The sequence below is a fragment of the Onychostruthus taczanowskii genome, unplaced genomic scaffold (assembly GCF_017590055.1).
Source record: "Onychostruthus taczanowskii isolate IOZ18803 unplaced genomic scaffold, ASM1759005v1 scaffold42, whole genome shotgun sequence".
NCBI classification, from domain to species: Eukaryota; Metazoa; Chordata; class Aves; order Passeriformes; family Passeridae; genus Onychostruthus; species Onychostruthus taczanowskii.
The window spans coordinates 3,583,908-3,597,181 of record NW_024501682.1 but is presented as its reverse complement, the minus strand read 5'-3'; the positions used below and the strand labels follow the sequence as shown (position 1 = coordinate 3,597,181).

At 43.6% G+C, this 13,274-nt stretch overlaps 1 protein-coding gene across 1 annotated transcript in view; it reads left to right on the top strand.

Moving 5' to 3' along the window:
* The window catches only part of ZFP36L2 (ZFP36 ring finger protein like 2), a 2,686-nt gene extending 1,492 nt beyond the window's left edge, over nucleotides 1–1,194 (top strand). The window contains exon 2 of the mRNA XM_041413529.1: nucleotides 1–1,194. This exon is cut by the window's left edge and continues 726 nt beyond it. Coding sequence (XP_041269463.1) covers nucleotides 1–708 — 708 coding nt within the window. The 3' untranslated portion in view covers nucleotides 709–1,194.
* Nucleotides 1,195–13,274: the final 12,080 nt, after the last annotated feature.

The window sequence follows — 13,274 nt, the reverse complement described above, 5'->3', positions numbered from 1 at the left end:
CACCACGCGGCCCCGCACCCCGCCGGCAGCACCGGCGACCTGCGCGCCTTCGCCCCCCGCGAGCACCCGCTGGGCGGCGGCGGCGGCTTCGGGCACCCGCGCGGCGGCGAGCGGCCCAAGCTGCACCACAGCCTGAGCTTCTCCGGCTTCTCCGCCCACCACCACCACCATCACCCCCCGCACCCCCACGGCACCGCCCCGCCGCCGCCGCCGCCGCCCGGTGGCCGCCTGGACGCCGCCCTGCTGGAGAGCCCCGGCGGTTCGCGCACGCCGCCGCCGCCCGCCTCCGCCTCCTACTGCGAGGAGCTGCTCTCGCCGCCCTGCGCCAACAACGCTTTCGCCTTCTCGGGGCAGGAGCTGGGCAGCCTCATCGCCCCCCTCGCCCTCCACACCCAGAACTTCGCCGCTGCCGCCGCCGCGGCCGCGGCCGCCGCCGCCTATTACCGCTGCCAGCAGCAGCCGCCGCCGCCCGGCGGGGCCTGCCCGCCGCCCCCCGCCTCGCCGCCCTTCAGCTTCCAGCCCCTCCGCCGCCTGTCCGAGTCGCCCGTCTTCGACGCGCCGCCCAGCCCGCCGGACTCGCTCTCCGATCGGGAGAGTTACCTGAGCGGCTCCCTCAGCTCCGGCTCCCTCAGCGGCTCCGAGTCGCCCAGCCTGGACTCGGGCCGCCGCCTGCCCATCTTCAGCCGCCTCTCCATCTCCGACGACTGAGGGAGGACGGGGCAGCGGCCGGGGGGGCCTCGCGGCGGCCCTGCAAGTAAGTTACCGAGCGAAGAAAGCGAAACCTCTCCTTCCTCTCTATTTTTGGTTGGTTTAATTTTATATATCTGTACACCGAGAGCTGAACAAAACGAGAAACAAAGCATTTTGCAAAAGGGCAAATGACACGAAATGAACAAACCTATTTTTATAGAGAGACCTTGGAAGAAGGGGATTTTTGTTGTTGTCGTTCTTTGGAGACAAGTTATGATACGCACCAGCAGCAGCCATTCCATCTGTGTTCCTAAAAAAAAAAAAAAACAAAACAGCATTAGAAAAGACAGCACCAGAAAGCAACAAACAATCCGGGGAGCGCCGGTTCGCCAGCCCAGCTCCTCCAATCCTGCAGACACACAGAAAAAAAGTTACAAACTAGTTTGTCTTTCAATCCAGTTCAAATAAAAACACAGAACATACTAAACCTATAAGCTTTTTTTTAGGAAAAAAAAAAAGAAAAATCCAACATCCTGCCAAGAATATGCCTTGATAACAACCTTCTTTTTTATATATATCTATATATTATTATTATAACAAATGCTAAAACCTTCATTCCAAAGTTTAATATTGGTTCCATTGCCACCACTTAGTGGATGTTTGGCTTTTAGAACAATTTTTTGTTGTTGCTTTATTTGGAAGCACTCAACTGAGTTTAGTTTGTAATTGTTGGAGAATAACTGCTGATTTTTTTAAAATTTTTTTTAGCTGTTTGAGTTGATTGCATGTATGAGTCACTGCACACAACTCAATATGAAACTATTTAACTTATTTATTATCTTGTGAAAAGTATACATTGGTAATTTGTTCATACTGTATTTATCGGGTATGATGAAAAGCAATAGATATATATTCTTTTATTATGTTTAAATTATGATTTTCATTATTAATCGGCAAAATGTGGAGTGTGTTCTTTTCACAGTAATATATGCCTTTTTGTAACTTTCACTTGGTTATTTTATTGTAAATGAGTAAAATTCTTAATTTAAGAGATGGTATGTAATATTTATTTCATTAATTTCTTTCTTTGTTTACGTAAATCTGAAAGATTGCATGGTTTCTTTATAGAAATCGGTCTCGATGCTGTGGAAGTAGTTTGCGGAATTTCTATGGGTTTTTCTTAGAATGTAAATGGTTGTAGCCCGTCCGAGTTGAAAAACGAGAGAGAAAAGAAAAAAAAAAAGAAAAAGACTGACTTAGCAATCAGACTTCAAAGTGGCAAATCTAATTCAGACTTGTTTAAAATAACCAAAAAGTATTTTTGTTGCCTAACTCCACGAATCACACTGTGATATAGTCTCAAAGTATGTAGCAATAATTGGGGGTCCCAGTATTATGTCTCACAGTGCCTTCTTGAGGGTCCATGCTTGCCTTAAATATCTCTCAACCAAATAAGTATTTTTCCTAATGCTTGAGATAATTTGAATGTAGGGATGGGATTTAAGTACAGCAAAATTTCGCCACTCTATTTTATAAGAACAGAGGCCATCTTTGGATCTGAAACTTTCTATAATACAGGAACATATCTTGTTTATTGAATTCCAAAACCTGTAATTTTTTTTTTTCCTTATGTAGAAAGTTGGGAGTTTTCCAAAAGTTTCCTGGACGGTGGATGAATGAGCAGTAGCTTAGTTTTGTTTGTACATAGGTACAGATTGAGCACTATGTACTCTTTTGGACTACTTTAACAGAAGTATGTTTTGAATGTAACTAAAGGATAAGTCAACTTGAGTTGTAATATATTTTTCGGGAGTCAGTTCACTACAGATTATGTGAGACTGTAAACTTTGTACTGTAAATGTTTTGTAGTTCTCCCAATAAAATTTTTTGGAAAAAAAAAAAAATCAACAACCCCAGTAACCCTTCAAAGTGCTGAGGCCCTGGCTGCCAGGCAGGAGTATTTCTTGCTAAACACCACCACCTCCCAATCACAGATACGTCTAGCTACAGATTAACCAGTTTGCACTGCCACTCCAGGCTGCTCCTGCAGCCCTCGCTGGTCGGTGGCCAAAGTTAATAAACGTTTCCAGAAGGTTCGGGAATGTCAGCGGTGTACTGTATCCTGCTTTTCTTTTTCTTTTTTTTTTTTTTTTTTTTTTTTTTTAGTTTTAATTATTAAGAGGATGGAGAATCAAACCTCTGCTGCTTTTTGTGTAACAGCTGGAGTGGCAAAATCTAGTAGTGGCATTTATCAATCACATTGCTTATGGGGCTATGTGAATGTGCCATTAGCCTTCCTGCCTTGTTTGGGGTGAGGAGGAAATGGCAGTTTGGGTAATAAAAAGGCATAATTAAGGTTTACCCTTTGTCCCAAAAGCTTTGTTCCTCTTCACTCACAGGAATGCGGACTTCTGCCTCAATGCTCCCGTCACCCAGCTGAGGGCATATCTGTGTTAATCTGGCTAGCATTAAATGTGCTAATCAGTTTTCAGGGCTTGGGTTTTAAACAAATTACCTTTTCGAGGCTGTATTTATACAACTAAATACTTGGCAGCCTGGGGACTGTGTGAGTATTAATACTGGAAGAATTTTAGCTAGTATCTCCACAGTTTGGCACCCTATTCCAATCAGTCCCTTAAACTTTTTAAGTCACGATTTCTACCAGCTTATTTTTGTTCTTTTGTCATACTAATAATAAATGTTGTTAACATTATGGCATTTCTGCGCTGCCTGGGCCGCCACAGCACTTTCTATAAATACAAGATAGAATGTAATACCAGTGCCATATGTTTGTGTAACAAACCTTGGACTGACACTTAGTTTAAAATTAAAACAAACGTAAGCAATGTATGACAACACAGCCCAGCTACAGGAATCACCTTTTTTTAATAGATCCAGTCTGACATTTTGGCTCAGAATTGCTCCCTTTGATTCCCAGACTAATTTCTGATGAAACTTCTTTTTGTCGCTGTCTGCACAGTGGCACTGAGCTCTGATGGGTCCTTGCCCAGGCATCCCTGGTACAGATGCTTTGGCTGCAAGGAGCAGGCCCATGCCAATATTTTGGAGGAACAGGGAGTGGCTGTTGGTTTGACCGGTGTCTAAGCTAATGTCTTAACTCACTTTTGGAATTTTTAGATTAATTTTCACACTAAAACTGCATATATAAGGAGTGCATGCCTCATTTAATTTCAGATTTTCTTTCTTTAGGTACAGTTTTTGCTTCTCTCACTTGCCCACCCATTCCCCTGAGCCTGCCTTTTTCTTGCCACAGTAGATAAGGATCTTATTTATTTTCTATATTTCCCTTATATGGGACAGCTGTACTCGCAACAGTGCAGTACTTCCATCTTCCCTGTGGTTTTCTGTTGGTTGAACGGGATCTTGGTGAGGGTGCTGGCCTTGGCTTTGGTGTCTCCTGGCTGGCAGAGGAGCTCTGGAAGCTTTGGAGCAGCTGCCCCGCATGAATCACAACCTGCCGGTGTCAGTGCCAGTGTTCTGTGTGTTAAAAAGTTGCTGCCAGGACAGGAGGGGTGATGGCCCAGCGGTGTCTCCCAGCTGGCTGCTGGCATGCCAGTGTGTGGGGACAGCTGGGCTCGAGCTGCTCTCTGCCCAAGTGACCCTCTGTGCTGCACCCTGCTCTGTTTGTATCTCCAAAGTGTGCTGCAGCCTGGCCCGTTGCACTTCCGCTGTTCAGAAATCCGGGAGTCCTTGAACTGGGAAGATAAAGCGTCTGTTTCTTGTGCTGCACAATCAAGTGTTAACCTTTAAACTGGTGACTTATGTTGTTGACTTAAGCAAATGTTCTCTTGCTTTCATTTCAAAATTCAGCAAAGCGTGTAAAGCTGGTCAGGCCATTCAGAACTTTCTGATACTTTGCAATAAATCGATAAATACTGTGTAAAAAATAAACTGTTTTTTTTTCAAGAGCTTTGTGTTAAGAAGGAACTCTAAGCTTTCTGCTGTTGTCCATCAGAGTTGTGATATATCTCTTAATTGCTGGAGCACTTAAAATTACTTTAAAGGTCTGGAAAATGGGGCCTTTACTAATCATTGGTTAGGACTGAGGCTTGCATGCTTGTTTTATTTAATAGTCTGAAAGAAATTGTGTCAGAGTCTTAAACTGGTAGAAATAGATGTAATGGTATAGGTCTTGAAATAGGGATTGATTTAAAATGGTTTGGTATGATCATTAGGGGATTTTCAAATGTATTGAATTAGTAGTTTTGACTTTTACTCCCTAATCCTGTCAGCTTCTTGGGGCCTTTTTATTTGTTTGGCTTTTCTCAGCCTGCCTGTGTCAGGTGTAGTGGTGTGCCGTGACTCCTGTGGAGTGGAGGGATTGCACACCACCAAACACACTTCCAGCAGAGTGCCATGGAGCAGAGGGATGCTGCTCCTCGCCATGTGCATCCTGGTTGAAGCGTGAGCTGATTCCGCTGTACGCCCAGGCTTACCTTCATTTCAGGTGTAGGGCCGGGGGATGCAGAACGCTCCGTGTCACTCGTGGACATGGGCAGGTGGCCACGGGAGGAGCTGTGGCCACAGGTGGAGCTGATAGGCTGCTGGCTCCTCTCTGCTGTACTGCTGAATGCAGAACGCAGCAAACCAGGGGTTAAATACACAGGTGGGAGGGAAGCCCTTTTCCAGAACATCATTTAAATGTCCAGTGCAACTCCACATTACTTTGAAAAGAAGTTATTGCCCTCCTTCCATTTACTGCCCCCACCCCATCCCGTCATTAGGTGTGCAGTTGTGATTTTTTCAAAGAAAGGGTGCATTTGACAACCTCGTTTTCAAAGAAGGCCTGAGATTTTAGTTATGTTTATGACCAAAATGTACTTTTATTTTTTTTTCCTTTTGCTACTGTAGCATTAAAGCTAAAGGACTTCCACTATATATTTTTAACAGTGTGGTCTGTCTCTTCTTGCTGACCTTGAGTATGAATATTATTTGAAGGAGCTTCAGGCAGTGGTGCTCTGTCATTAATAACAGAGGACATTTCAGGTTTTGTCTGCTGAGCCTACAGACCTCAGCAGCACATTAACTCTGGAAACTGAAACTTAATTTTCTGACCATTCAGCTTAAACTCAGATCCTCGGAGTTTTGAAGTGAAAATACTGGGCTTCTTGCTTTATTGCATCTGAAATACAGTTACCTCTTCCCTTTGCCGACTGTGCAGCAGGTTGGTGCCAGTCCAGAGAGGGGCAGGAATATCCTGAATGATCACAGCCAGGGACCTGAGTGCTCATCTGCTGAAGAAGTAAGTGAAAGATTGGGATGAAAGTTGCTTACTCAAGGTGATGTAGCAGTTTCTCCACTCTGTTCCTCCCTGACCCTTTCTGACCCATTTCCTGAACCAGCTCAGGTTCCTCTGGGAGAGCATCCTGGCACCCTGCTCACACCACATGGCCCAGGGTGGGTGCTCTGTCCACTGCCGCCAGAAGGTCCCCTCTCCCCCAGCAGCTCTGTTGCTTGCCACATTTGCCTGGGTGTTGATGCATTTTATTAACCAGGCAGAAAAAAAATTGGTGTTTTCTCCTGGAGTGGAGTTGAAGCGGGTCAGCCAGGAGTCTGATGATTTTCAGAGCTGGTGCAAGGGAGGAGGAGGAAGAGCCCCACATCCTGGACAGAGGTAGAAGTGATGGGATGGAGGACCAGGTGTCTCCCCACCAAGCTGCTAGATCAGTTTATCCCTCCCCCTGTGTAGATTTTTCCAAAGAACTGTGAGGAAACATTGTTTCCTCACAGTTCTTTGGAAAATTCTTGGTGTGCCCATGCTAGAACTGTTTTTATATTCGTGATTATAAATCACTCACACGAACCTTGAGTACTTCTTGTGCCATTTGAACACACACACCAACATTTAAGGGAAGGCTCATTTCAACATAGAGTTTAATTAATGATTAATGTGACTGTATCCCTGAATAGTTTGGTTTACTGGAAATCAAGTAATGGTTGTATGGCAAAGAACAGCATCTTCTGAGAAGTTCTCAATGTTAAGGAAACACTTGTTATCAGCTGACACAGATTTAGCAGGTTGTGTAAGTTTTGCAGCATGTGTACTAAGGAACATTGGTTAATAGGTCTAATTCCTTTAATAAAATTAATTTAATATTGGAGAGGAAGGTGGAAGAATGAGATTCCTCCCTTAAGGTCTAGAGGGCCTTGTCTCTAAAAAGATTTTTTTTGTTTCAAAGCTTAGTCAAACTTATATGAGTCATTTCATCTCTCCTTTCAAAGGGCTATAATGGATGTGTTAATGGAGGCATTTTGGGGTGAACACTGCAAAATTTGCATTCCTGAGGAAACCAGGGAAAATTACCCTGATAAATCTTCCCTCTGTTGCTGAAGAGGGATAGATGACATCTGCTGAGTAATTTCTATTCTGTACACCATCTGAGAAGGAAATACAGGGTAATTCAAACCCTCTTTTTTCTACCATGGTTAATAACAAAAACAGGGAGGTGGATATGCTGAAATCTAAATACGAGGGTCCTATATCAATGGATTATTACTTTATCTTTTCTGAATGACGTTCACTTGAATACCTGGAATTGTAATAGCTACTCAAGATAAGAAATGGAAGGAAATTCAATAACAGTAAGAGGCCTGGTAAATTATGAGATCTTGATTAGCCTTCAACTGCACCTAAATGTTGGGAAAGAATTCCCTGTACTGTACGCAGAGGGAGCTGAATAGCATTGTGAAAACCACTGCCTCGTTGTAGGGGAGCACAAACAACTGGGTTTTGTCATTATTAAGGCTTTCTTGTGTTCACTTATGTATGTGAACCTTCTGAGTCTTCTGTGGATGAGCATTTTTCACCTTAAGTTTTCATTGCTTTAAAATTCTGGCTTTGCTGGTGGGGATGGCAGGTGGCTCTGGCCCCTGCAGGGATCTCGGAGCTGTGGCTGGCTGGGACATACAGGTACAGTGCTGAACCTCCTAAATACATCAAATCTGAAACTGGGCTTCCTCTTCTTGGTACAGTCTGTACTCCTGCTGATGCCTTTGGGCAGTGGTTTACTCTTCCCATGGCTGAGGGAGCATGGGGAAGGAAGAAGAGGACTCTTGCCCTTCCAGCTGCCTGCCCTGGAAGTGTCCATGAGCTGGGCTGATGCCTTGCTGCTGCCCAGCAGTGTGGTGGGAAGGGTGGGCATCTGCCAAAGGGAATGCCCAGATATCTCCTTCTTGGGCAGCAGAGCCCTAGGTCAGTGTGTGCCTGTCCTGTGCCTGCACCTGGATGAGGGCAAATTGTTCCTTGTGGTGGATGCCACTTGGCTCTGTTGCAGAAGTGGCACAGCAGCACAGACAGGGAGGGTTCCAGCCAGAGTGCTGGTTCTGCTGCTGTGTTAAGAGTGCTGAACAGCACAGTATAAATCTTAGGAGATGAATTCAGAGTTAACAAATACTTTTTCTAAAGGTCAGATTAGATGAGGAATGCAGTGATTTGCCAATCCAAATGAGCACTAACTCAAAAAAGACAGGAATTTGTTTTCTGCTAGATTAGTGCTCTGATCTGGACTCATCCCATCTCCTTATGGCTGTGCAACAAAAGCAGGATCAAGGGCAGGAGTGTGTGAGTTACGTGAGGCTCAGAACTCTGCTTTCACCATTAGGGCAACTTTATATTGACTTGAAATTCCTGTGAAACCACAGCCTAAGTTGTGTTCTGTGGGGTTGTTTCTTCACATGCACTTGAAATCCCAGGATTTATCAAATGATGTCCACAGAACAGGGGGAGGCAGAGCCTCGTGCAGTGAGCTGTGTTGAGCTTTCCAGAGCTGAACCTCAATATTTTACTTCAGTTTTGCTGTTCAGCATTTGGGCATGTGTGGATAGGGAGACTGGGGAAATGATGTCGAGGAAGGAGAAGCCCAGAAGCTTGGAATAGGTGACTCTTTGGGAAATGGTACACAGCTTTGATCAGAATAAACAAGTCATGACCTCTCCTGTTTACTCCAAATATTTCTTATAGTAACCTGCATCTTAAAATAAAAGTCAAGATGGAATTTAGAATTCATAGCACAAAAGTTGTGAGTAAACTGTTCACTACAAGAGTGTTGCAAAGCAAGTAATAAACATCTCTTTTAGGGGGGTCTATCTCCATCTGCAAATATGAGGTAAGCCAAAATGTAAGGCTGTCATTTAAGGGTTGTTTCATTTGCAGTAGATGTTTAACGATGACTGTGAACAAAGCACAGTGAATATCCCCAATAATGCAATTCTTTGACTTTCACAAATGAACAATCACAAAAAGTGAAAGGGACAATTCACCTGAAATCTCCATCTCTATAGAAGAAGGTAACGGCAGCTCATTAAAAAGTTTCTCTCTAATTTCCCATCCTACTGTAGATATGAGCACACAGTGTGAATTGGGTTCTTATGACTCAAACAAGTATGTCCCAAAAGTTCAGTACCTGGGGAGTTAGTAGGACTTGGCGGAAGAAATCCTTATTCTTAAAGCAATTACAGAAATGCAGCCTGACTGGTGAGTACAACCTATAGTTGCAAGAATAATGGTGAGAGATTTGGAAAGGGGTTCTTTCAAACCACTGGTAAATACCAGCTCTCAGAGAGGCAACTGGAGCACCATTGACAGTGGTATGTATAATGAATGTACAGTGGTGTATGGGTGTGTTACTGGATATTAGAATTCTCATCTGGGGAGAAGTCCCTTGTCGTTTAATAAAGAATAGATGCTGTTATGTTGGTAGGAACAAATAAAACATGATAATTAAGAAATTATTTCTTAATTAAAGTTAATAGCTGTAGAGATGGGCAGTTTAGATGAGATTTATAGATCTATTTCTTAAAATGCATGTTACCAAAGCTTTTCAGAACACAGAAGCATTTATAGAATCACAGAATAGTTTGGATTAAAAGAGTCCTTAAACATCATGTAGTTCTGCTTCCCTGCCAGGGGCAGGGACACCTTCCACTAGACCAGGTTGCTCAGGGCCTCATCCAACCTGGCCTTGAGCCTTCCAAAAGCACTTTGTAACATGGAATATTGTCACCTTTCAGCTCTGAAAGCTCATTGGAAAGAGCAATTGTTAAAGCTGTGTGGAAATCACGGAGATCAAGCAGATAGTGCTATCCAGATGGAAAAGCAAATGCTAACTGCCTTGGAAAAGTTTTCTTGAAATTATAGGAAATGCACTTTCTGTTACTCTAGAATTAGTTGTGGAGAAGGAAAAAGAGGGAGGGTGTAAATCAGGTGGTTAGGATTACAATAACATAGGAAAATATGTCATAATTGTGCCAGCATTACGGAAGTGAAGGACAGCATCTTGTGAGTTACAAACTGCAGCACGTTGCCTTGGCTGCAGGGAGAAAAGTTTAAAAAAATGTAAATACTGTTGTATGCAACTTCCCCTTCCTCTCATACTGCAGCCAACATTAAAGAAAAAAAAATTAAGCATCCCACAACTTCCTAGTATAGTTGGCTTTTATGATGCAAATGGTCCATCATTTTATGAAATGGACAATTCTCAGGGACTAAGATGTTCCAACAGAACTCAATCTTATTGAATTAATTTGTTCTCAGTTCTCTTAATGAGCCTGATTAAGTACAGGTGGAAATACTTGTGCTTCAAAATGACTTGCAGAGACCTAGCTGTCCTGAGGAGGTTTGGGTGAGAGGAAGGTCAGGTTGTTCTGAAACCTGCTCTGTAATTGTATCTGTGAGCCCCAGGGGCTGTTGTGCCATGACTCAACAAAATATCTAGGTATGGGATTTCTTAGAAAATCTTCTCTGGGGAATTTGTGAATTTGAAGAATGGAAGTCTTGATTTTCTGAAGAATTTGTTGTACTAATTGGGATGAGTGGGGGAATTTAGGGCAATGCTGGTGACCTTGTTGATGGAGCTCTCTTATCCTACCATCAGTGTTTTGTGATGTCAGCTGTACATCTGGCTTCCTGTAGTGGTGGATTTACAAGAAAATTTTCTCCTTCAGCCTGAAGCCCTCTTGCAAAGGGCTCTCTGTATTCACTCAGGATGAGAGGTATGCAGTCGGTATTTGGAAAGGGCCAAGAAAGGTAAGAGAAATCCTAATTTAGTTGGTAAATATCATGATACCTGATAAATATAAGTGCTTCAGTGAAATGAGAGAAAACCTGCTTTCAAAGAGTGAGTTCTTTTCAAGGGTGAGCTTGGAGTTCCGTTGAAGCCCCTGGCATACTGCTGGGAGCACTGACAAGGACTCAGACCCTGCCCTGAGAGAGCCCAAACTTTTCAAATTTAGCCTTTGGTGTCTCTGTTGTCTTCAAACACACACACTTCTCCTCCCCCAAAACTTGCTGACTTTTAAATTAATTTAATTTCTAGTGTGCTAGGTACCTGGATGGGAGGGGCCTAAATGAGCTGTGGTGGTTTGAGATCTGGAAGATTCTGGCAATCCTGGAATAATTTAATCCTTGTGAGTTTTTGTTTTGTTGTTTGTTTAGTTGTGTTTTTTGTTCAGTTTTTGTTTTTGTTTTGTTGTTTAACCAAATTGAAACAAATGGGAAAAGCTGAGTAAAGGGAAAACTTCTAAGGTAAAGCTCCTGTATGACTCAGCTCTCCTTGCCCGTGGCTGTGATGCAGCCTGTGCTGTCCATCCTGGCTCACGACGTATGCACACACTGTCTGTATGGAATGGGTTGCACTAGATCCTGCTCTGTTGGTAGAGCTCCCTACTTCTCCATGTTTGTTGGAGCTGCTATTTCTCTTTAGTCTCATTGGGCTGTTTGGAGAATCTCCCTTTCTGAATAAGAGGGAAAGGAAAAAGGTAATGCCTAATTAAAAGTAATATGTTCCCCTGAGTGGGCCAATGTGTGTTGTCCCATTTCTGGCTGTGCTGGTGGTCACTCAGGAAGCTGTAACTCCTGCTGGTGGAGCTGGGAAAAAATACCCCATTCTGCAGGGCTTGGGTCAAGCTGGTGGCACCCAAGCAAGTTGGAGAGATGTGCATCACCCCCCCCCTCATCTGCAGTACATCCTGCAATAGGTAGTACAGCCTCTGGCTGCTGCTTCTCGTGGCTTGCTGCCAGTCCCGCATGGTTTTCCTTCAATCAAAGGAAAGCCCCACAGCTGCCAGTCCCACACCCTAAAGGTGTCCTGTGCCGGTGTCCTTCGTTCCCATGTGCCTGTCTGCTCTGTTCATGTCTATTATTGTTGTCTTGCCAACCCTGCTCTGGGCAAAGTTATGGGAATAGTTTAATTGCATCTTCAACTGGATGCTCAGCAACTTCACTGGTCACTCCCACTTCAAATACACCAAACCATGACCATATCATATTGCAAAAAGCAAGTGGTCTCCAAAGAGCATTGTAAATCCCTCTGCCTTACAGAGGGATTTACAAAAGAGTGCTTTTACAATTTCTAGCTGGCTTATGGCTATAGGACAGCCATACGGTTGGATACCTTGTATCTCTGTTGTGTATGTTCTGCTTCAGTTAAAAATTACCTTCTGAGGTCTGAAGGACTAAGCAGAAGCTTCCCCCCCCTTTATTTGACCAAAAATATGTATAAGTGACGTGACATTTGTTTGCTGTCTATCTTTGCATGTGCTGACTGAACTTTCCCAGGCCAGACTTAGTTGCTAAAAAACTGAGTGCAGTTGCTACAGTTCATGGGGTTATTGGTCTGGCCTCCCATTTAAAATTTATCATCTTCCTCAGCATGTTGTTCTTAGCATTAACCTTACCTTTTGTCTTTTTACACTTTCCCTTGTGGAAAACATGCAGCCTGCTGTTAGGTGCAGGAACAGCAGATTTTGGTAGTGGGTGAGCTACGCCCTGTACCAAGTTGTGCTAAGCTGTTTATTGATCTTGTGATTGTAGAAATGAAAGAGGTGCTTGTGTGTTAGTTGGGCTAGAGTGTGGTATGTGTGGCTGTATAGATTTATGTGTGTCTTATTTATTTATGGTTTCTATATTTAAATACAGCTGCATAGTTATTTAGTGTATATTAATAATGTATATGCTTTTAATAATATCAGCTTGAGAATCCTGTTATCCTTTTGGCTTCAATATGGGCAAACACCTTGGCTGGTAATTACGGGTAAGATACAGAGGTAAAATTTCTTGTGTGAGGATAGATCACCTGGCTGCTCATGGTGCTGTTTGATAGTACTCCCACCAGTCAGTTCATTGTGGCTGTTTTGTGACCTGGGACATCAGCTCTGCTTCCTGAAAAGTTTGATGTAAAGTCATGGGGGGGGGGGGGGGGGGGGTTGTCTTTTGGTTTTTTAATGGAGCATTTTCCTTTTGCTGCCTGATGAGCTCTTATCACCCTGGGTGTGTGGCTGATGAGTCATATGCACGGTGTTTGACAGGTTTATGAATGTGACAGTCGTGTCCCCCTTGGAGTCACCATCGAAATAAAACCAAGTGCTGGACACTTGTCACTATTCCAGTGGCAGAACTTCCAGCAGATGCTGAGGTACTGCTGAAGGTGAACTTGTATCATTTGTGAAGAAGTAGGAAAGAGATTCTGCAGTTCCAAAACAAACTTTCCATGACTGAAAAGAGTGTACTTGCCTTGTATATCCTGTGTTTTCAAACAGAAGAGAAGGCATATTAATCATTTGGGAAT